This window comes from Ceraceosorus guamensis, assembly GCF_003144195.1.
Source record: "Ceraceosorus guamensis strain MCA 4658 unplaced genomic scaffold IE81scaffold_165, whole genome shotgun sequence".
Lineage (NCBI taxonomy): Eukaryota > Fungi > Basidiomycota > Exobasidiomycetes > Ceraceosorales > Ceraceosoraceae > Ceraceosorus > Ceraceosorus guamensis.
In genome coordinates, this window is record NW_020290160.1 from 203 (window position 1) to 20,268 (window position 20,066).

Genomic DNA, 20,066 nt, shown 5'->3' on the forward strand with positions numbered 1-20,066 from the left:
TGGAATTTGTGATTAGTGATGAACATTCAGCGCCTCTTATCCGCGGCCCTGGATGGGACCGGCGACGGCGGGGATGGCGCGGCGGCGGGGCCCTCGGACCTGTGGCTGCGCCGGAGCTGAACCTCCGTCGCAGTCATGACACAGTCATCACAAGAGCTCGTGGCTTCGGATAGATTGGCGCTTGGATCCATCGTCTGCATCCGCGGAGCTCAACGTCCCGAATGCAGGCTTGGACAGGTCTGGTCTACTCCGTGTGAAGCCTCGCGGTCAGCATACACCTCGACAAGCACCTTCAGTGCGGCAGAGATTGGGCGTCCAACAAAGCGCACTGCTGCGCATGCAGACGTTCATGTGTGCGTCTCTGAGAACACATCGCTATCGGCCACCACGGCTGACGTTCTGCGTGACTCGCCCAGTCTGTGCGCGCCGCGCGGTCGACTACTGCGCACAAGCGACATTTGTCCGTTGTGTCGAAGCGGTCGGAGCAGCCGCAAAGTGCTGGATGGATCATCGCACCAAGAGCCCGAGAATTTGGACCAAAATCAAGGCCCTTGGACCCGAGAGAAGACAAAGTACGCGTACCGAAAGTGCACATACGCGTGAGCTATGTCGCCAGCTGTTTGAACACACCAAGGCTGGCATGAGCTTGGCATACGCTCCTCTTTATACTACCCCTGAGGTTTCATGCGAGTCTTGGTCCCCATTTGAGTCGCGCTACCGCTGCTTCATTGCATTTTGCGCTGCGCATCTTCCTCGAACCATTTAAAGAGGTGTTTTTCTTCTCTTCTCAATTGTGGCCGTAAATGACAAAAACGAGGTCAGGTCTGACTGCGCATCCGCTGGCAAAGAGGCGAGACCCAGGGTGTGCCGCGTGAACGGATGCTGGCTTTTGTGGTGCCCATGTCAAGCGCAAGGACAGACGGTCAAGCCTGCTCCAGCGCTGCGTGCCGATCAAATGATGGAAAAGTTGGCGCATAAGTAAGAAGGTACGATGCGCAGATCCGACGTTCCCCCCATCTACAGCTTCCTTTGAAAGTGCAAAATTCTATCCCTGAGCCTCAACATCGACCTAACCCTTCAGAAAAAAGTCGATCTCTTCATCATGGTATCTGCATTCAACCTCGCCTTCATTCTCTGCGCCGTCTCTGTTGCACATGCGCGTACTCTTGTAAAACCTGAAGGATTCACCAAGAACGCGATTCGTAAGTTGGACGCTCACCACGAGGTTGCAATGTTCGCTCATACTTCCGTCGCCATCTCCACCATGCTGCAGTTGTCAAGTGGACCGTTGCGCAGGATACGAACTGCCGTGCAAACATTGCCGCTGCGGACCAATGCTGGCTCAAAGCCTGCACGGCTAGGAGCGCGCAGTCGTTCACCGTCAATCTGCTCGGCCCTGTGATAGAGGAGGGACTCAACAGCGGAAATGCTTGGGCGGAGTGCACCGCGTGAGTTGCAGCATATGACGAGATCGAGCCCTTGCGTCTTGACCCTCAGCTCGAACGATCCTCCCTTTTCAAACCTCAGCGAAGGTCCGAACGGGTAAGTACGAATGAGTGAGGCTTACCACATCCGAAGCGTAGACGGCTGATGATCACACCTTGTTCTTTTGCCGCTCGATAGCAACCTAGTCAACCTTTCGCAGGATGTCGCCGAAAAGGACGTGTCGTTCACTGTGATCGGCTGAAGCGCTGCAGGGTAAAGCGGCATTTGCTGAGCCTTCCGTCTTCAATGTCTTTCGGCCGATCCGGCTTCGACAAAGGACACATCAGAGACGACCAATTCATCATGAAGCTGTCACGAGCTACCTCGAATGAGTAAAAGCCGAATAGAGATACTTCATGATTCTGTCAATGTCAGACTGCAATGCTTGTTGTGAGACGAAATGATGTCCGCATCAAGTGACAATATTTGGGGTTAACTGGTGCCTCCTTGATTGTCGGTGTCCCCAACCGTGCTTAGTAAATTAAACAAACACGTCTGCACCGGCTGGAATGACCTATGCCGAGAGCAGCACAAATGCAAGCTTGTCGCACCGGGAATGCGTTGCCGGGCCGTGTCGGCGGCGCCAGCCGATATCGTGAGAATGTCATGGACGCTTTGCTGCAGCTCAAATGCTCCGCTGCTGTGCCGGGGCGACCATGCACTCAGCGTTGCTGCAAGTGTGCTGCCTGCTGGAACTGATGAGCGGTTCAGCGAGTCTCTGGCGCGTAGCAGGATTCGCAAGATGCGCACTTCAGTGATTGTATGACCTTCAATGTCGTCGAGAGACATCAACTTGCGAATACCCGGCACTTTCCGCTTCGACTTCCCAACATGACACCCACCCCAAATTTCAAATGTTCACCAAAATTTGACCGTTTCAACATGATCGCCATCTGCAGCTTCACTCTTCTACTATGTGCCCTTGTTGCCGCGCAAGCGACTCCAAAGTATACAAGACCTGCAGGTTTCACTGACAATGCCAAAGGTGCGTCGATTCGAACCGATGGAAGAGCGCTCGACTGATGAAGCATCCACACGCAACGGACCACACAGTCGTGTACTGGAAACAGGCATTTGACTCGCAATGTACATCAAACATTGGCACCGCCTCTCAATGTTGGACGAACGCATGCACCAACATGGCCAATGGACAGTACAGGATCAATGCTTTCACTTCAGTCGCGGAGGAGCCATCCAATGGTGGCTACGGCTGGGCAGAATGCACCGGGTGGGTGATCGGTCAAAGCCTGCTTATTGTGTGGCTTTGAAGATGTACTCACGTCTCCATATTATCCGCATCATTTGCAGCGAGACGCTGGAAGGGTGAGACGAGTGCAGTTGGCGCGCGCCGGGAAACGCGCTTGTGTGGTCGACTGATTTCTGTCGGCCTTCACTTTTTGCACCCTGCTTACCAGTAATACCTACGACCTCACCCAGTACATTCGCAAGTACATGGTAGGCTACGCTTGAGCTCGGATGGCGAGCTACGGATCAGAGTTAAGCGCGTGGGACGCTTGTGTCAAGCGCACGGTCCCCTTTACGCTCGAGGCAGTTGAGCGGCCGCAAGGGCCATGCATGTACACAAGTCTCTGTGTCGCGCACGCACAAAGTGCACGAAATATGCATGTACATAAAGCTCAAATCTGCAATATGAACACCATCATTCTTGTTGAACACAAGCGCGACATCTTCCAGTTCCTTCAGTCGACCTACCACTCGATACGAGTTTGGTCCCTTTCCACAACAGATCAACATATCGATTGGCAAAAGAGGCGTTCACAATCTTTGCTAACCTACGCAAAGTAGATTGCTCAAGGCAGCGCGGGCCGTCTACCTTACTCCGCGATCATGCGACTTATTGCCAATCATTGTCTGCATAGACAACGGCTAACGTGTCATTGTGAGCTCAATCAATGCTGAGCGCTTACGGGTACGAATCGTGAGCTCTGTGATGCGCGCGGACACGCCTTGTCATGACCCATAGTCCCATAGTGTCTGGTGCAATGCCAGACACCTGCGCAAGCACTCGAGTAGATGTAGTATAAATGAGCGCTCAAGAACTTCCCCCTTCACCTCACGTTTTCCCCATTCTCGAATCGTCTATCCTGAAGAAAAGTCGTTGAAAAGCCATTCTCGCGCTGCGTTTTTCGTGGACTTACCAACATGTTCAATCACATAAAGACCACCATCGCCCTCGCCGCGATCTTCGCAATGGCACCGAGCCTCGCAAAGACGCCTCCAGGCTTCTCCGACAATGCCGAGAGTGAGTGGGTGCTGCGGTTGATAAGCGAGCATGTTGGTAGATGAGGACGCTGACTGCAGACGAATTCGTCATCAGTCGTTTCCATCTCGACGGGCCATCCAGGATGCAGAGAGAATCCTGGCGTTGCTTCCAACTGCTGGGAGCAGGCGTGTGATTCGGTGACTGGCAACAGTGCGAGGATCAAGCTCATGGCCCCTGCCGATAAGGTTGGCCAGTGGTGGGTCGAGTGTACGCTGTGAGTAGTGTAACTTCGACATGTTTCATAATGGAATGCGTGCCAATGATGTTGCCCTCGCCCGACCGTTTCAGTGATATCAAGATCAAACCGGTTCCTGTCGGCTCGTGAGTCATTACCTGCATCGATCGATCCGTGTTGCCATCAGAAGCTGAGAGTCGCGAGCTCGGACTCCCAAATCAGCAAACTCGACAACTACACGGATTCTGCAATCTCAAAGACTGGCTTCCACAAAGAGGCCTGAAGCGGCTACCGGAGTAGTCATTTGAAGGTTGGAACGGTGCCAAATGCATGGCATCATAAGGCCGACAAAGTATCGCCGTTCTTCTCGCTGGTGAACCAATTCTCTTTCCCTTTGCCCACTTTGCCGTCATTGAAGGGTAATATGTCCACACGTCCTGCGCCGACCTCGTCACAAATGCTTGCTTTACCCTTGGTTTCCTGCGATTCACGTTGTCAAGAACGAAGAAACGGCAGGCGAATTCTGAATCATTCGACACACGACCTGGTGTTTGCACACTTGCGCTTGTTTTGTGGAATCAAAGGCGCTCGTTGAGCCAGAGTGACACATTCTAAAACGATACAATGAACGTTGATCTTCGAGAATTACTCGCTTCTCACCGGAGCTGAAATTCGTGTTGTTGATTCTACGCGCCGCTCGCTGACATTTGGTTGTGGCCCCACAAGTCAAGCAGCCTTCATTTGCGCTCGATAAGTTTTGAGCTGGCATCAATGAGTGTCGGTAGACAAGACTCGGTAACACTTGAGGTTGAGAACAATCTTGTTCTTCGAGCAGATAAAACGACCCTTACGTTGGCTTTATAGTGCAAGCGAAAGCTCTTTCCTTTGCGCTGCCAAGTTCCGCTTCCGTCTGGTACGCTCGTCAAACGCATCATGACATCGTTTGCGAGGGATGCATCGCATGACGCGCGCATTATCCTAGCTTCGTGAATGAAGCTTCGTAAGGGTCTCCATTTTGGTTGTCCTCCACCACCATCATCGTTAGCGATCTTTGACATTCACCAATTGTACTCCACAACACTGACTCCGGGTAATCTTTCGGCGCTTGGACCTGAAGGTCTCCCAAGAGCCCGCGATGTGCAAGAGAGCCCAGCGCTGTCTGGAGAACTCGGGGTAGAATCGAGTGACAAGGTGTATGATTAGCAGCGGAGAAGACGTCTGCCGGCGCAGAGGCCCAAATCTTGCGGACGAATTGCTCTTCGAAGGGGAACTCCGTGCCCCAATCCCCGACATGACCATGCGACACAGCGCCGCCAGGATCCCCGTGCGCTCGTTGACTGACGCGTCGTGGATTCTGGAGGATGTGCACCGGGCTGAATTCACCTTCAGCTGTGATAGCAGCGTTTAATGTTCACCGTCGTCGTCGACGCTGTCTGGACGCAGAAACGTGTCCAATCATCCTACAAAAGGTCCCACAGGTGATACTATCGTCAGTCTCGTCTAGCATCACGATCGAGTCATTCCCAGCCTACCAAGCATTCCCTTCCTGCGCAGCTAGCACCATGCTTCATCGACTCAGACTCGCAGTCTTGCTCGGTGCTATCCTTGCTATAGGCACCAGCATGGCCAACACACCTCCCGGATTCTCCGACAACGCCTTGAGTGAGCTGGAAACAAGAAGAGTGCTTCACCGATCGATGTGCCGCAGCAGACTGACCTTTCCGTGACTCCGTACTCAAGTCGTCTATGTCTCGACTGGTCACCCAGAATGCAGAGGAAGCATGGGAGCGGCAGCAAAGTGCTGGTCGGACGCCTGCAACATTGTGACAAGCAATGATTCGAGAATCAACGCTGTTGCACCCGGACCCAAAGTCGGTCAGCTCTGGGTGGAGTGTACGCTGTGAGTCACGAGAGAGCCGTACGCGCAGGCTGCCGCTGACTGGTGAGCACGCGATGCGCGATACGCTGCGGTTCTGTGCAGGAACATCAAGATCAAGCCGGTTCCCCTTGGATCGTGAGTGGTCAGCTGCCACTTGTGACTTTTGCGAACAAGATGCTGACAGCGGTCAGCACCTGACCTCCAGCGACCTCGACAACTACACCGAGTCTGCCCGTAAGCGAACTGGCTTCATGAAGGTGGCAGATCAGTGATGCCAATGACTCCGTTGGGCGGCCATCGCCGTCAACCCTGCATCTCGCTCGCACACTTTCATTGATCCAGAAGACGGATTGGCCGTCAGCTACCTTACACCTTGGCCGAGGCGCCCAATGACTGCATCTGCATTGCAATGACAAGTGAAGCAGAGGTGACTGAGTGCTCCATTTCGATACAGCAGACTCATCCAATGAACGAGAGAAACGATGATTTGGTGACCAGCAGACAATATGGTGACGAAAAAGACAAGGCGAGTCCAGAAGCGTGCGGAAGCCGGTCAGACACTAGTCCGCAATGAGATTCCAGGTCGAGACGTTACCAGCGAGGGGAGAGCCGGCGGGTGGCATGTGCATTGCCTTGCGAAGGCGCAGACCGTGCGCGCCGCTCGTGCTCTCGCACTCGAACAATTGCAAGTTGTCTTCCGTGAGGCATGCCTGCTTTTGCGATCCGCCCAATTCAGGCTGCAGGCGTCGAGGAGTGCCATATGTCTGGCACAACAGGGCAAAAGGTCCAGTGAGGCGCTTGCGTACTGCTCTGACGGTCAAGTCGTTACAGCGCCAAGTGTGAGCAGCCGCAGCGAGCGCGACCAAAGAGATGGTGATGCACTCGATGAGAACGATGGCCGCAAAGACAGTCAAGACCACGAGGTGAACTCGCGTGCCAGGTACTCCATGACCTTCCAGCGTGTCCAGTGGCGTGCTGCTCATCATCTCGGCAGAGTATGCCATCAACCAGCGAGAGAGCGTTCGACTGTAAACTTCCGGGTAGGGATCAGAAGCTAGCTGACCTGCACCATCGATGATCGACCCTATCAGGTCCGAGCCAGGCGTGGCAAAGAGGTCCGTTCTGCAAGGCGAGGAGACGAGAAATTATCGGAAGATCACACAAAGAAGAGTCGAGAACGGTTGGATCAAAGGTTAGCGTCAGCGTTGGGCACTCGCTGTATCTGCTGCCGCGCAAAGACTCACGCGCTCCAAACGAATCTGTGCGCTGCTGCAGCGTTCACGTCCTGCGTACCAATTGTCTTGAATGTGCTGGGCGGATCAAATCGATACGTGACAAGTCTCACGGCGACGTCGCAGTGCAGCACATTCGTTGCTCCCGAGTGGCCCCAGACGACGAATCCTCTGCCATATCGAATCACTGTTTCAGCGGTGCTGTAGAAACAGACAGCCGGCCTGGTCTCACTCACGTAGTTGGGTCATACGTGCCACTTCCGTGTCCGCCTTCGTAGTCAACGTAAGCTTGAGAAATGATCGTGGTACCCCAGTGCAGAGGGCTGCGAAATCGAGGAAGTCGCTGTAAGCTGCGCGCTCATAATTCTTTCGTGAGAGGTACTCGGCACTCACTTGGTGAAAGGTACGTTGCTGTCGATCTGAACGTTGCCGGCAGCGTCCAGCCAACCTGTTGCTTCTGCCGTTCCATTGTACTGGTGCGGTCCATTGCATCTAAGATCAACGCCAGATAGTGGCCCGCAGTACGAAGTCCCCGTGCCATCGCCGGCGCATTGGGTACACTCCCTCGTGATACTGGCGCACGTAGCCTTGATGCCTGGCGCAGTTGCAGAGTATGAAAAGGCGGGCTGGTTCGGGGCTACCATGATGGAGTGCGTGTCGTCGGTCCAGGCAACAGCATGGGTGGTGGATGAGTTGGCAAATGCTTTTTGCCCTTTTGGTGCCCAAATGACAAGGTTGCCCGATGCAGCACCGCTGATTCGCCACGGTTGTGAGACGTCGAATATCAGCAAGCGCTAACCGGATGAGCACAGACGCGCCCGTGGACTCACTTGTAGTAGCCGCAGCTGTTCTTTGCTTCAGAGCTCGAAAAGTCATTGAAGTAAGCGTTCCACGAGGCACAGTATGTTTCGTTGACCCGTCGACCCAGAAGCATGCTAGAAATGGTAGAGTCGGCCTGTGCCCCATAGGCATTGGCAGTGTCATTCACTGACGCTGTGACCGACAGAGGATCCACTGTCCAATCGAGTGGCGGCGTTGCGATGAGGCTTTTTGCGCGCGTTTCGGCTTGCATTTGAGCGGGTGTGGGAGGCAGCCAGACCTTGGAGTTGACAGTCGTTTGATGGAATGCAAAGTCGGCAAAGAAAGCCAACACTTCGAGAGTCAAGAGCCAGCAGAGCAAAATGACGGCGGCAGAGACAAAAGCAGGCATCTTTGGACGTCTGGCGTGGCCGCTTTTACCGAGCAGGTACTTGATGCCGTCGGAGAGGGCGAAAAAGTTGGCAGAACCGAGAGCGGTCTGAACGATGCCGAGTCTGAGAGCGTTGTGAGATGTTGGGTCTAAATGAGTTGAGGAGATCAGACGTGTGGGTTGATCGCTGCACTACTCACTGCAGGGGTGTCGGAAGAGTGCTGTTGGAATATGTACCGTTGAGTTCGCTACGTCGCAGCCAGCTTGCGGCGCACAAGTATCCAAAGACCGCCATTGCTGAGGACACGGGGAGGCTCACTGTGAGTAAAGCTACTCCATACGAACGTGCGCCTCTGTGCCGCTCACCTGGAGCAACAACCTTTTCAGCTATCTTGCTGGTGACTTGACTGATCGTCAAGAGCTCGTGTACGGGCGCGGTGGTGTAGATGTAGAGACCAACGCGGATCGCCTGGTGAGCTTTGAAGATGTACCAAAACAGCACACAAAGCGGAGCGAGGAGCGCGATAAGGACTGCGAGGCCTTTGAACAAGACCCAAAAGATGGCGCGCAGCGGTCGACCCCGTGTGTCAGGCGGCTGTGCTGGGGCGGCATTGTACTTGAGCATGCCAGAGTCGCTGGATGAGGTCAGGTGGTAGGCGGGACGCTGCATCCTTACTGCGATATGGGTGTGGACGTTGGGAGCTACGACCAAAGAAAGAAAGCGCAAATGGATGAGTAGGAGTGCAGAGTTCTGGCTGACAGTGGGCAGATCTTGAACAACCGTCGAGTCTTTATGCTTTGCGGACATCACCACAAAGTCGCGAGTGGCCCCCATTCCAACGCGTGAATCCAGGCTCATTGTATCGCAAGTGATAGCGCATCGATGCAAAGAATCTGAACATCCGCATTCTGTGACGCTTTGTCCCCGATCGACGGGAGCGCTGCCCACAGAGGGGATGCTGGGCCCACCGAATGCTTTCCGCCCCCTGATTTGTCTTGCCATTGTTGACTAGTCACACGATACGATACGAGCGGAAAAGACACGAAGCAAGCAGGCTCTCTCAACTTTTCGAGCCTCGAACGCTGTTCGCGGTGCGCGCTTGCTGCAAGCCACCGCGCTAGGTTGGTTGCACGGCCAGACCCGCGGTCTAGGTCTCATGGCCCCCACCTCCCCGAGGGGACCGGTTCCTCCATGCACGCGCGCGCGCGTCGTGCATCCAAATCAGGACCGACCAGCAGTGGTGAGTCAGTCCAGTCTGCTGGTTTGCCTATTGGGCTTTGGTGAGCGAGGCCGAAAGACTGACATTCTGATGACTGCGTGCAGCCGCAAGCGCACTGTGACTGGCTTCATGAAGGTGGCAGATCAGTGATGCCAATCACTCCGTCAGGTGATCATCGCCGTCAACTCTCAATCTCGTCACACGTTCAGCGAATATCTGATCCGAAACACGGGCGACGACTACGCTCAGTCATGCGAATGTCTGTACCTCACTCTAGCGTGATCAGGCTCTTGGTCATGACAACACCGTAATCGCTTTGACACTGAGAGAATGTAACCTCATCTCACATTCAGTCAAGTGATTTGGATTGCTTGGATATGGGATAGTCTGATGAATGTCGTCTGTGGGCTATGCACCTCATGCATGCATGCACGAGCATGTCACGTGCAATATTCGCCGTGCCATACTTTGCAGCCTCCGCCCTCGAGATGACGGCATAGCGACCCTTCTGCTTTAGGCGGCGCCAAACCCGAGATCCCCAGCCACCTGAGGACGTGCAAAAAGGCCGAGTGTCAGTATCCCTCGGGTCAAGCTTGGCGAGACGAGCTGACACGCGCTCACCGTGGCTGTCCAATCGATCGTTGGAGTGAACCTCCAGCTGCAGCAGGACGGCAGATCTGTCACGTGCGCATGCGCGTCCATCATGCATGTACATACCGCGTCACTCACGCTCTTTCCTCAATACATACATCATCATCGTGACCTGAGCGTGAGAAGTTCGCAGACTCCAGGCCCACATCGTCGCGACTGACATTCACAGCGATGCTCTGAGCTCATAGGAGACTTCAGACTGCTCAGACAAGTATGGAAAACCAGTCGTTCCTTTGTGTTGAGCCCCATCGCAATTGGCTCAACCTGGACCCTGGCAGCGCAGCAAAAGGTCACGATAGCAACGTGAATCAGCCTATGGTAAGAGAGAATCAGTTCTCTGCTGAATGCCGAATCGAGCTAATGAAGCAGGCAGACATCTCTGTACATGCATTTGAAAAGGTGCATGCGTTGCTTGGACTGATTCGCTGCCTCGAGCATCAAGAGGCCCCTGAGAGTTGATTGCACCTCGCACCTCCTTTATTGAGCCCCTTCATCACCCTTGATGAGAGCGTCACCGCGGACACCCGCCACAAAGCGCACCAGTCTGCGAGAGCAGACAATGATCAGCAAGATTACGTACTCGTTCAGTTGCACCGACGACTCACTTGCGAGCAAAGATTTTCCAGGGACGCGGAGCGGGATGAAGAGCTACAGGAGGGAGATGGAGGAGCATTAGCTGGTGCATTGCAGCTCGAAGCTGTAACAACAAGACTCACTGTCCTGCCACAGACTGGTCGTGCAAGCAGCAGTGTGATTACAAGGCGTGTCCACATTCGCGATGCCATACTCTTCAGGCTTGCGGTAGTAGGCGTCAAAGAGCGCATAAGCAGGAAAGATGTCGATGACTGCATTGCCTTTCCACTGCGCGTTCAAAACCATGGCGAGCTTCTTTTGCTCTGCATTGTTGGCTTGCGTATACTTTGCTCCTTCCGCAGTCGCATTGAGCTGCCGAAAAACCGGCGTATTTTGCAGAGGCGTATTTTCAACTAAGATAAAGCGACGCAAGCCGAGCTCATGCAGCAGCTCGATGCGAGCACGAATGCAGGCCGTCTCGCTCGCGACCGTGGTTTTGGAATTGTAGGGAAACAAGCCGCCAAAACCGCGCTCCTTCGAAGCTAGTCGGATGACATCGTTCGTGCCGATCAGGAAGAGGGCTACGTCCGCCTTGGCGTTGGGCTTGCCGATGGGCGGCACGGCTCCATAGCCGGACTGAAGCAGTGCAAGCTGATCGACGACTCTACGAGCGGAGCGATCATCTGATCAGCGAGGAGCAGAGCGAAAAGACTGGACCAATCCACGCGTGCTTACTCACGAGGGAGCTTGAGAGGGAAAGGCCGCATTGTCGCACGTAGCACCGCTGAATGCCCAGTTGCGGATAAGCCACTGCTGCTGCTTGCTGCCTGCGATTGGATCGCCACCGGGCGACGATGGATTCGAAGCGTTGGTGCTGCTGCTCTCGCGCTGACCTTGATCGATGCGAATGTACTCTGGCCAAGCTCTTGCGCCGGTGCTTCTTCCGGCATCGGGAGGAGGGCAACCGGGAAAGATGGGCGTGTCGCTGTGCTGGAGGTGCCAGACGTTGCAGCTGTCGGTGTAGCTGCGAGATAAACATGGAATGATCGTCATCAGAGGACGCAGCTCACCTGCGCCGCACTTGCACAACACTCACGAATCTCCAAAAATGTGGAGTGTCCCGATGGGAGCTGAGCTGTTGACGACATGGGCTGCTGGTGTGGCGGTCGCCAAGGCCACAGCTTGAACAAGCAGCGCAGCAATGCGTCCGTACTTCATCTTGCACGAATACAGTGGAAATTGCAGAAGGGTGGGGGGGTGGGGGGGGGAGGGAGACCATCGAAATCACCGCCGACATCTGACCCCTCTTTATACAAAAGTCTCTGGATCTGCTCGGCACAACCACCATGCATGCGCAGCACCGCATCGTCTCCGCTTTCGGCTCATGCATGCCCGCCGTCGCCCATGCGATTTGTGCAGCGCTCGATGCGAGATCGCCGCCGCGGCCGCAAGATTGTGCATGAACGCATCTATGTGAATCTTGAATCTTGAATATATGCAGCTTAATTGGGCCGTCCCATCTGCAGCTATAGCAGATCGACAGCGAGAAAGCCCTCTTCGACTCGTGGATACATCTTAATTGCACGCGCTGATTTATGCACGTCGCGCGTAGATCGGAGCGGAGCCTGTTTACTTTTTCGCACATCTTCGCTTCCGCGCGCCGGAGCCGAGCAAACTGCCCATTCCGACGGAGGAGAAGAATCCATTCCGAGCCGAATATGGTGAGTGAATGAATCGGGGGGGGGGGGGGGGGGGGGGGGGGGGGGGGGGGGGGGGGGGGGGGGGGGGGGGGCTCGGGTGTCCAGCTGCAGCTATCATCCATCTGAGCTCGCTATCTTGGAACCCAGCCAAAGAGAGAATCGAGAGGCAAGCGTCAGTCGTACAACACATGTGGAGCGTAGATCGACTCCCTTCGTCGTACCTCGACAGGTCCGCGATGGTGAATGCTTCGCGGTGGTGCTGCTTACCCACAGGCTCACTCACGCTCTGACCGCACGCTGCGGCACTCTTTTGTTTGGGCGCGCGTTGAACGTCAATGCAAGCTTTTGGTAACCTTGTCTCAGGACGCGATGCAAAAAGTCGTCTTGTCGGTACTTGAATGCTGCCTATGACGACTGTAGTCACACTATATAGCATTGGGACGTGGGGCGAACAGGATTGTGAGTGCTTGCGCCTGCTCGACAATTCAAAATAATTCTAGAAGGTCACAACTTCGATCCCGTAACTTGCCCGCTTTCATTCGCAAATCGCTGATTGGAGCGCGCGCGCGCGCGATCCTTTGCGAACGCCCAATCTATTCCGCCGCCTGTCCACACAAGTGACCGCCCAGGAGGGATCAGCGACCACAAGGGACCTTGTTCATGTACCGACCCGACTCTGGAATGAACACTTCCGTCGCAGATGGCTACTTTCACCGCCTCTTGTACTTCGGTGCAGCTCTGCTCTTGTCCGCCACGCTGTTTGAGACTAGCGCCTAAAAGCTATATAAAGGTGCGAAGACCAAGTACGCACGCTGTAGCCTCATCGAACACCGCGTCTCTAGCTACCTAGCTACAGCTGAGCACAACGGCATCTCTTCGCATGCCTGCACACATCAACATGCGACCCACAGTCATTCTGGCCATGTTGTCGGCACTCAGCCTCGGCACTGGAGTGGTAGCTGCGCGTGAATAGTCGGTCCCTGGCTCTAGCTTTTGTTGTGACAAGGCTGACGCCGCCATCGTCTTCATCCTCTTCTCCTACCAGACAACGTCTGTGCTGAAACGCTTGATGAAGTCAAAGGCTGGGACGGTGAGGTTTGAGGCTGATGCAGCTGACACGACCGTAGCTCACATTTCCACGTGTCAGCCCCCAAGACTCGCTCACCCCATCCTTGCTTTTTTGCCACTTTTCCTCCGCTTGTTGCAATCCCGCACAAATCGTGGGCAAGATGCATGCGCAAATCAGGCGCACGGTCGACCCAAGACTGCCGACCTGTCAGGCCCAGGTTTGCAAGGCCACAAGGTCGCTGGTACAAAGTGGCTGGACCTTACCGCAAGCTGCATCATCCATGGGCAAGAAATGTTCTTTGTAGTCGCCAGCAATTTGCTGCCGCAAATCATCTGCCCGCCCACGCCTCCTTGATTACCTGCTCGTCACTCAGAGTCGCAAGGGGTGGCGTCTCTGGGTAAGCAAACGCACCACTAGACAACGAGGGCCCGGGATGCGCGTGCTGGGGCAGTTGTTCAATTGTGTGCTCGACCGAGGGAAATAAGGGAATCGAGAAAAGCAATGGAATGACGTTGCAACACCGACGCATGCGCGTATCGCTCGTCTTGCTCCGGCTTAAAGTAGACAAGAGTGCCGTGCGTGGATCGCACACAACACCGTCTCCAGGCACACCCGGGGGACCTTTCAAATTCAAATTCTCGGATGTCTACTTCCGGTTCACCTTTCCAAAAGTTATTCGTGGGCTCCGAGGCACCTGAACACCTGCCCAAGAGGCATATGCCACGGCGGTCCATTCGCGGGCGCCGATGATACGGAGCGGTCCGCACCGCTAGGTGAATGGAGAGGCCCCTGCGACACTCGGTACGCAACGCTGCAAGGCGTGCTGTTCGGTCTGCGCCCGCCGCCCGCGCGAATGTGTCGTTGCGTCTCGAGGCTACCTTTACGAAGTTTGAGGGATGCTCGATCGCGCACAAAGATGTGACCGTGGCTGGACCAGGCCCCCACGAGTATTTGACGAGCTCTCGAGACTCTTTCCTTTCTTCTTGACTTTGACGCCAAGCTCCCACCACCCCCATCAATTTGAATTTCGAGTCCCCTTCCTTACGCTGCACTACACATCTCGTCGTCACTTGAACCCAGCATGCGCTGCTCCATCTCTCTCGTCGTCGTAGCGCTTGCGCTTGCGCTCGTGAGCGTACCAAGCGCTCTTGCCAGTGAGTATGGAGCAGATCTCGTCGTTCGCGAGACCCCAACGACGCGCCCGCTGACCGAAGGCAAAGCACTTGATTTCGCCGAACAGAAAACGTATGCGTAAAGAGCATGGGCGATCTTAGCTACTGGGACAGTGAGTGTGAAGTGGGAGACACAAAGAAAGGCTCCCACCGCTTCGTTCGGCTTCGTTCGGAGGGAATTTTCGAAATCTTGTCTGAGGACACGGCGTCAGATGAGGGGTCCGTCTGCTCGATCGAGTTCCGAGGCGGGGGTCCCCCTTTTCGCTTCGCAGCACCACCTTCTTCATGATGGGCGAGCTAGCTAGCCAGCTGATCCTCCCCGAGCCGAGTCCGAACTTACTCTTACCCCCCCCCCCCCCCCCCCCCCCCTTCTCCTCACCCACCCATCTTTCCGCACTGGACCGCACGCACCCTCGCCAAGCTGCTTGTGAAATCTACGCCAACGGCGCTTCTGCTGAGCCCAACATAAGCGGACCAGGCAAGCAGGGCGTGTTCGATGGCGCATTCTTAGACTTGACCGCTAGCTGCCTCGTCGATGGTGCCGAACGAGCCTCTTACGTCATCGCCAGCCAACTACCTTCCGTCGCCTGCAGATTGGGATGAAAAAAAAAAAAAAAAAAAGAAATCTTGCGGGGGCGGAGCGGCTGTTCGGGGGCAAGAAGAGAAGAAACCTGCACATGGCCTTGTCATTTTGGGCAGGTCCTTGGCCCCCCTCTGCCCCATCCCTCCACTCTCGCACGACTGGCTGCAAGAGATCATCACCCTTACCGACGATCTTCATCTGCTTGTGATCAGGCTCACCGTGACGGACGATGTGCGATGCGTGCCATGCATGCTATGCGACCACGAGAACGGCTTGCAGTATCGCGAATGAAACGTTGTGACAATTAGACTCTACGAATGAACCGACGAGGGGGGGAGTGCACGATTTTGCTGTTCTGCCCCATCTGAAAGCTTGGGACGCGGCGGCGGCGCGCGAGCCACATGCTGGCTGACGCAGCAGCAAGCAGCATCCCCACTCTCGCACGCTTCACCGCTCCCTTCTTTTGTTGATGCTCTCCCTTTCCTTTTCCGCGCTGCTTCTCGCTTTGCGCCGCCTCTCCTTTGCCAATCTAGCCAAAGCGACCAAGAGGGGTACAGCGACAGGTCCGAATAATGGCGTGTACACGGCATACTTGTGTTCTGCGGGAAAGTAGAGCAGAGCTAGCATGTCTCTATTGAAGAATGCTCTGGAAGCGTGAGACGCTGCTCGTCTGCTGTGCGATAGCGCCCGAGATAACCGCTCGGAAGCCGATCCGGCAGAAGAACCTTGCAATCGTAATTCCGTCTCGAGCTGCGTCCAAGCAGAGTGGGGGGGGGGGGGGGGCAGCGGGGCGTTGGTGTCAGGGGCAACGCGGCACTCCAAGGAAGAGCGCCTCGCTGATGTATTGTCCCAGCTGGACTCACCTGATCCAACGCATCCAATGCGCTCATCACATCATCCCTGACCCTCGGTCCGATTCCCAGATTCTCAATCTTGTCCGTAAGCTTGATGATGCCATCCAACGTCCTGACCGCCTCTCTCGCAGTCTCTGCGATGCGTCTTCGAAGCAGAGCGTCACGAGCTACTGCTATGCGCGCTTCCCTCTGCCCTTGCGTACTACCTCGGGGCGAGACGGGTATTCTCAAACCCAAAAGTGCTCTCAATTGGGAAGCAAAGACGCGCATAGCTGGGTCCAGATCGTCGGAGCCTAGCGCGGGTGCCAGCGCATCCCCAACATTTGAAGCCGCCTGCACCTCTGCAATGTTGTGCAGAAAGACGCCTCCCCATTGAGGTACCAAGAACCCGCTAGAGTTGGAAGCTGCTGCTGCCGTTGAGTTGTGGGTCTGGATGAGCAGCGGTCGATGATGAGGCGCAGCAACAAAAAGGACGAAATGAAGCGTCCTCTCTTCTTCCAACTCCTCGGAGCCCCATGCATGTTCTTCCGCCTCATCCAAACGCTTGGTGGTCCACGGAGCCCTTGGAAACTCGTACTCGCCCGCCGGTGAGGGCGATGATAGACCCCAGGCGGCGCTATTGACAAAGACGGTCAGATCATCCGGGGTGATCAGATGCACCTTCTTTGGCTGCGGAAGCTCCGGAAGCGCAATGCCGGTCGCGAGCTGCTGCTCCTCGCTCGGAAATGATTCCGCATCAGCCGGCTCATCGCTAACACGCGCCTCTGACGCATCCTCTTGCGTGCTCGCATCGCGCGTCACCGCATCATCTGCGCTCTGGTCGCCCTCCTGTTTCTGCCGCTGTGGCACGCTTTCCAGCACCTCTGGCACGCTCTCGCCAGGCACGTGCATCTCGACGGGCTGAAAGTCTAGAGGTGCGTGCCACTTGACTTGCGATTCCGTAGCGACATCGTGAATAGCGTCGAGATGATGGGCAATGGGACCGATGTGTCGGATGAGGGCATGATTGAGAGCCTGCGCATCCCACCCTCTCACGCCCGAGTAGCGCGTATGATTGCTGGCTCGGCTGACGGAAGCGTCTTCGTTGAGCAAGTGCCAGACTGTTCGCACTCTGCGAGAGTAAGGGATCTCGCGGGCAGAGATGGAGGTGGGGATCGCTTCGAGCTGCAGCAACTTGCAAATGGCTTGATGGATGGCGTGCGCTTGATCAGCGATGCTGGCGGAGGAGGAGGAAGAGGAGGAGGAGGAGGAGGAGGAGTGGGATGCAACGTCGTTGGCGAGGCTGAGCGGTGCGCTGGCAGAGAGCGACAAGGTGATGAGCTGTGCGCTGCCGTGCTCATCGGTGATGTGCGCTCGCGCTCCTTCTCCAACCACTTGCACTTCCATCACCTGCTCGCAATTGGGCGTAGGGGTGCGCGTCGAGTGCAAGAGCGACTCCAGCTCATGCCGCAATCCATGGAGCGCAGATGCAGATGCAGTTGGAGTCTGCCCCGCTGCACCCGACACTTCCACGCCCACCTCCACGACAATGCGAAGCGGGATGCGAATGGGACAATGACCCCTTTGCACCCAATGCTGCACGCGCTCTTGAGGCAGAGCCAGTCGCTGGATGCTGGTGAGGTACCACCATGCTGGAAGGGAGAGCACCACGGCGGTCCAAAAGGCTAGCAGTATAGCACCGCGCTTGTGCCATGTTTGAAAGGATGGCGATGGCATGGGCATGGGCATGCTTGCTTGCATGTCAGCGTGTGCAGTGGGGTGAGGGGGACAGGGCCAGGGAGTTGGGTGGGAAAGGGCGAGGTGGAAGCAGCAGATGTGCAAAGTCGCAAGTCGTGAGTCGTGAGTCGTGAGTCGTGAGTCGTGAGTCGTTAGTCTTGAGTTGCACGCAATGGCTCGAGCACGTTCACGTGACGGCGCGATCGGGACGCGCATGATGGATGGCCCCACAGGACTCAAGACTCATCACGACTTGCCTGAGCGCGTACGTGAGTCTTGACCAGGCGGGCTAAGCTGTGCGCGCACTCGCGACTCGCGCCTTCTGGATCAGCAGCAGGAGCATGCAGCAGCGTCATCATCGTCATCATCATCATCATCATCATCATCATCATCATCCCTACACTCACAACTTCATATCTTGATTCGTCATTTGATTCAGCACGTGACGCCCCACATCACGTAACGCGTCGCCGCACCCCGAGTGCAGATGCATCATGCGCCCAACATCAACCTCTTCCAGCAGCATCGCACATCAGCTGATTATTGCGCCAGCAGCATGCGCAACAAGCAGATTCGCACTTCCACCACGCCTCGCTCACGCTGTGCTGGCATCGACATCAGCAGCAGCATCAGCATCAGCGAGAAGATCTCCGCAGGCGCGCTGGTTGAGCAGCTCGTCTGTGTTGCGCGATGAGCATCAAGGCGAGCAGCAACGCGGCGGGCAGGACCGCGGCGACAAGAAGCAGCATCAGCAGCAACAGCAGCAACAGCAACAAGATGCACCTCGTCTCTTGCAAGGTCTCTCGTCCACCGCTGCGCTCTTCGGTGTGTGCTACGTCGCCTTCAATCGAGAAAAGGTGTTTGCCGATAGGGATGCTCGGATGGAGGAGCATGAGCGTGAGCGTGAGCATGAGCATCGGCATCGGCATCAGGCATCGGCATCAGCATCAGCATCAGCATCCTGCATAGCCAGATTGCGTGGACGATTCGGCAAGCAAATGTCGACAAAGGTGGAGGATTTGGAGGTGCACGGCGCAAGTCCATGGTCTTACCACCCAGCCGCACCGCCCTTGGCCATCATCTACCCTGCAAGCGTGGAGGATGTGGTGGATGTGGTGCGCATTTGCTCCCATACCCGCACGCCCATCGTTCCTTATGCTGGAGGAACATCCTTGGAAGCCCACGCTGCTCTGCAAGGTGCTGTCTGCGTCGATTGGAGGGACATGGCGAGCGTGATCAGCGTGAATGCGGAGGATGGCGATGTTCATGTGCAGCCTGGTCTCAGGTCAGTCTTTGAGCATAGCCTTGGCAGTCGCGGGTGCGCGAGCGAGCGAGCCAGCGAAAGGATTCGCGCAAGCGCGCCAACTCGTACACTCATGCCATTTCCCCCCCCCCCCCCACCCCCCACTCCCATCCATCGCGCTTTTCCCTACTCGCTCAGATACGAAGATCTGAATGCGCACCTCAAATCGCTCGGTTTGCAGCTCTTTTTTCCCGTGGATCCGGGACCTGGCGCTCAGATCGGTGGAATGTGCGCATCGGGGGGCAGCGGTACGAATGCGGTGCGATACGGCACGATGAAGGGCGACTATGTGCTCTCCCTGGACGTGGTGCTGGCATCTGGCGAGGTGATCCGGACGCGAAGTCGAGCTCGCAAATCCAGCGCAGGACCGGATCTGACCAAATTGTTCCTGGGCAGCGAAGGGACGTTGGGATTGATCGTGGGCGCTACGCTGCGCTTGGCACCGCTGCTGCCCATCAGCGTTGCTTGCGTCCCTTTTCCTAGCGTGGAGAATGCCGTTTCGGCTGCTCATGCGCTGCTCAATACCGGTGCTAATGTGCAGTGCGTCGAGCTGCTGGACGAAGCGATGATTCGAGCCATCAATGCCGACGACGACGATGACGACGACGACGACGAGCAGCAAGCCGCAGCAGCACCGCATCATCCTCTGGAACCTACGCTCTTTGTCAAATTCGCAGGTACAGATGCGCACAGGACAGAGGATGAGAGGCTGTTGAGCATCGTCGCGTCCAGTTACGGAGCGAATCGAGGAGCTGTTCGATTTGCGCGCAAAGAAGCAGAGATGGAGGAGTTGTGGAGCGCTAGGAAGCAGGCGCTTTGGGCCGCTTTGGAGTTTGCGGGAGAGGGCAAGAGGTGCTGGACTACGGATGTGTGCGTGCCCATTTCCAAATTGCCGCAACTGGTCAAGCGCGTCAAGCAGGAGACGAACGATGCTGGCATTTACGGTCCCATTGTCGGTCACGTGTGAGTAGAAGGGGGGGG

General features: G+C 56.0%; 7 protein-coding genes across 7 annotated transcripts; 4 read left to right on the forward strand and 3 right to left on the reverse strand.

Annotated features, from left to right (window-relative positions):
• Positions 1 to 1,102: 1,102 nt before the first annotated feature.
• Positions 1,103 to 1,687, forward strand: IE81DRAFT_332696 (hypothetical protein; the record flags this gene model as incomplete). Its single annotated transcript, XM_025515333.1, has 4 exons — positions 1,103 to 1,202; positions 1,274 to 1,448; positions 1,498 to 1,542; positions 1,624 to 1,687. 4 exons carry the CDS (start codon positions 1,103 to 1,105, stop codon positions 1,685 to 1,687), a joined length of 384 nt encoding a protein of 127 aa, XP_025366088.1.
• Positions 1,688 to 3,648: 1,961 nt separating this feature from the next.
• On the forward strand, positions 3,649 to 4,227 carry IE81DRAFT_332697 (hypothetical protein; the record flags this gene model as incomplete). Its single annotated transcript, XM_025515334.1, has 3 exons — positions 3,649 to 3,748; positions 3,851 to 3,983; positions 4,068 to 4,227. 3 exons carry the CDS (start codon positions 3,649 to 3,651, stop codon positions 4,225 to 4,227), a joined length of 393 nt encoding a protein of 130 aa, XP_025366089.1.
• A 1,245-nt stretch (positions 4,228 to 5,472) lies between these two features.
• IE81DRAFT_332698 (hypothetical protein) lies at positions 5,473 to 8,914 on the reverse strand (the record flags this gene model as incomplete). Its single annotated transcript, XM_025515335.1, has 13 exons — positions 5,473 to 5,498; positions 5,580 to 5,611; positions 5,662 to 5,757; positions 6,189 to 6,222; positions 6,419 to 6,945; positions 7,068 to 7,226; positions 7,292 to 7,378; positions 7,449 to 7,547; positions 7,638 to 7,808; positions 7,886 to 7,990; positions 8,048 to 8,368; positions 8,445 to 8,541; positions 8,611 to 8,914. The coding sequence occupies 13 exons, from the start codon at positions 8,912 to 8,914 to the stop codon at positions 5,473 to 5,475; spliced, it is 2,058 nt and encodes a 685-aa protein (XP_025366090.1).
• Positions 8,915 to 10,461: 1,547 nt separating this feature from the next.
• Positions 10,462 to 11,943, reverse strand: IE81DRAFT_327022 (hypothetical protein). Its single transcript, XM_025514984.1, has 5 exons — positions 11,785 to 11,943; positions 11,428 to 11,712; positions 10,832 to 11,352; positions 10,721 to 10,763; positions 10,462 to 10,659 (listed from the first exon to the last, which is right to left on the reverse strand). The coding sequence occupies exons 1-5, from the start codon at positions 11,904 to 11,906 to the stop codon at positions 10,593 to 10,595; spliced, it is 1,038 nt and encodes a 345-aa protein (XP_025366091.1). The 5' UTR covers positions 11,907 to 11,943; the 3' UTR covers positions 10,462 to 10,592.
• Positions 11,944 to 14,655: 2,712 nt separating this feature from the next.
• Positions 14,656 to 14,965, forward strand: IE81DRAFT_63792 (hypothetical protein). The gene has a single exon (XM_025517497.1). The coding sequence runs from the start codon at positions 14,718 to 14,720 to the stop codon at positions 14,916 to 14,918; it is 201 nt and encodes a 66-aa protein (XP_025366092.1). The 5' UTR covers positions 14,656 to 14,717; the 3' UTR covers positions 14,919 to 14,965.
• Positions 14,966 to 15,479: 514 nt separating this feature from the next.
• IE81DRAFT_327023 (hypothetical protein) lies at positions 15,480 to 17,883 on the reverse strand. Its single transcript, XM_025514985.1, has 2 exons — positions 16,076 to 17,883; positions 15,480 to 15,962 (listed from the first exon to the last, which is right to left on the reverse strand). Exons 1-2 carry the CDS (start codon positions 17,792 to 17,794, stop codon positions 15,660 to 15,662), a joined length of 2,022 nt encoding a protein of 673 aa, XP_025366093.1. The 5' UTR covers positions 17,795 to 17,883; the 3' UTR covers positions 15,480 to 15,659.
• An 897-nt stretch (positions 17,884 to 18,780) lies between these two features.
• On the forward strand, positions 18,781 to 20,052 carry IE81DRAFT_295580 (FAD-binding domain-containing protein; the record flags this gene model as incomplete). Its single annotated transcript, XM_025512098.1, has 2 exons — positions 18,781 to 19,067; positions 19,224 to 20,052. The coding sequence occupies 2 exons, from the start codon at positions 18,781 to 18,783 to the stop codon at positions 20,050 to 20,052; spliced, it is 1,116 nt and encodes a 371-aa protein (XP_025366094.1).
• Between the last annotated feature and the right edge of the window lie 14 nt (positions 20,053 to 20,066).

What these genes read in the sequence shown, in the direction of transcription:
- IE81DRAFT_327022 (XM_025514984.1), bottom strand. Translation starts at nt 11,906, where the DNA reads ATGAAGTACGGACGCATTGCTGCGCTGCTTGTTCAAGCTGTGGCCTTG. An exon ending in GACCAGTCTGTGGCAGGACA is followed by an intron (nt 10,764 to 10,831) that starts GTGAGTCTTGTT and finishes TCCCTCCTGTAG; the next exon opens with CTCTTCATCCCGCTCCGCGT. An exon ending in TGGAAAATCTTTGCTCGCAA is followed by an intron (nt 10,660 to 10,720) that starts GTGAGTCGTCGG and finishes CTGCTCTCGCAG; the next exon opens with ACTGGTGCGCTTTGTGGCGG.
- IE81DRAFT_63792 (XM_025517497.1), top strand. Translation starts at nt 14,718, where the DNA reads ATGGGCGATCTTAGCTACTGGGACAGTGAGTGTGAAGTGGGAGACACA.
- IE81DRAFT_327023 (XM_025514985.1), bottom strand. Translation starts at nt 17,794, where the DNA reads ATGCCCATGCCCATGCCATCGCCATCCTTTCAAACATGGCACAAGCGC. An exon ending in CATTGGATGCGTTGGATCAG is followed by an intron (nt 15,963 to 16,075) that starts GTGAGTCCAGCT and finishes GCTTGGACGCAG; the next exon opens with CTCGAGACGGAATTACGATT.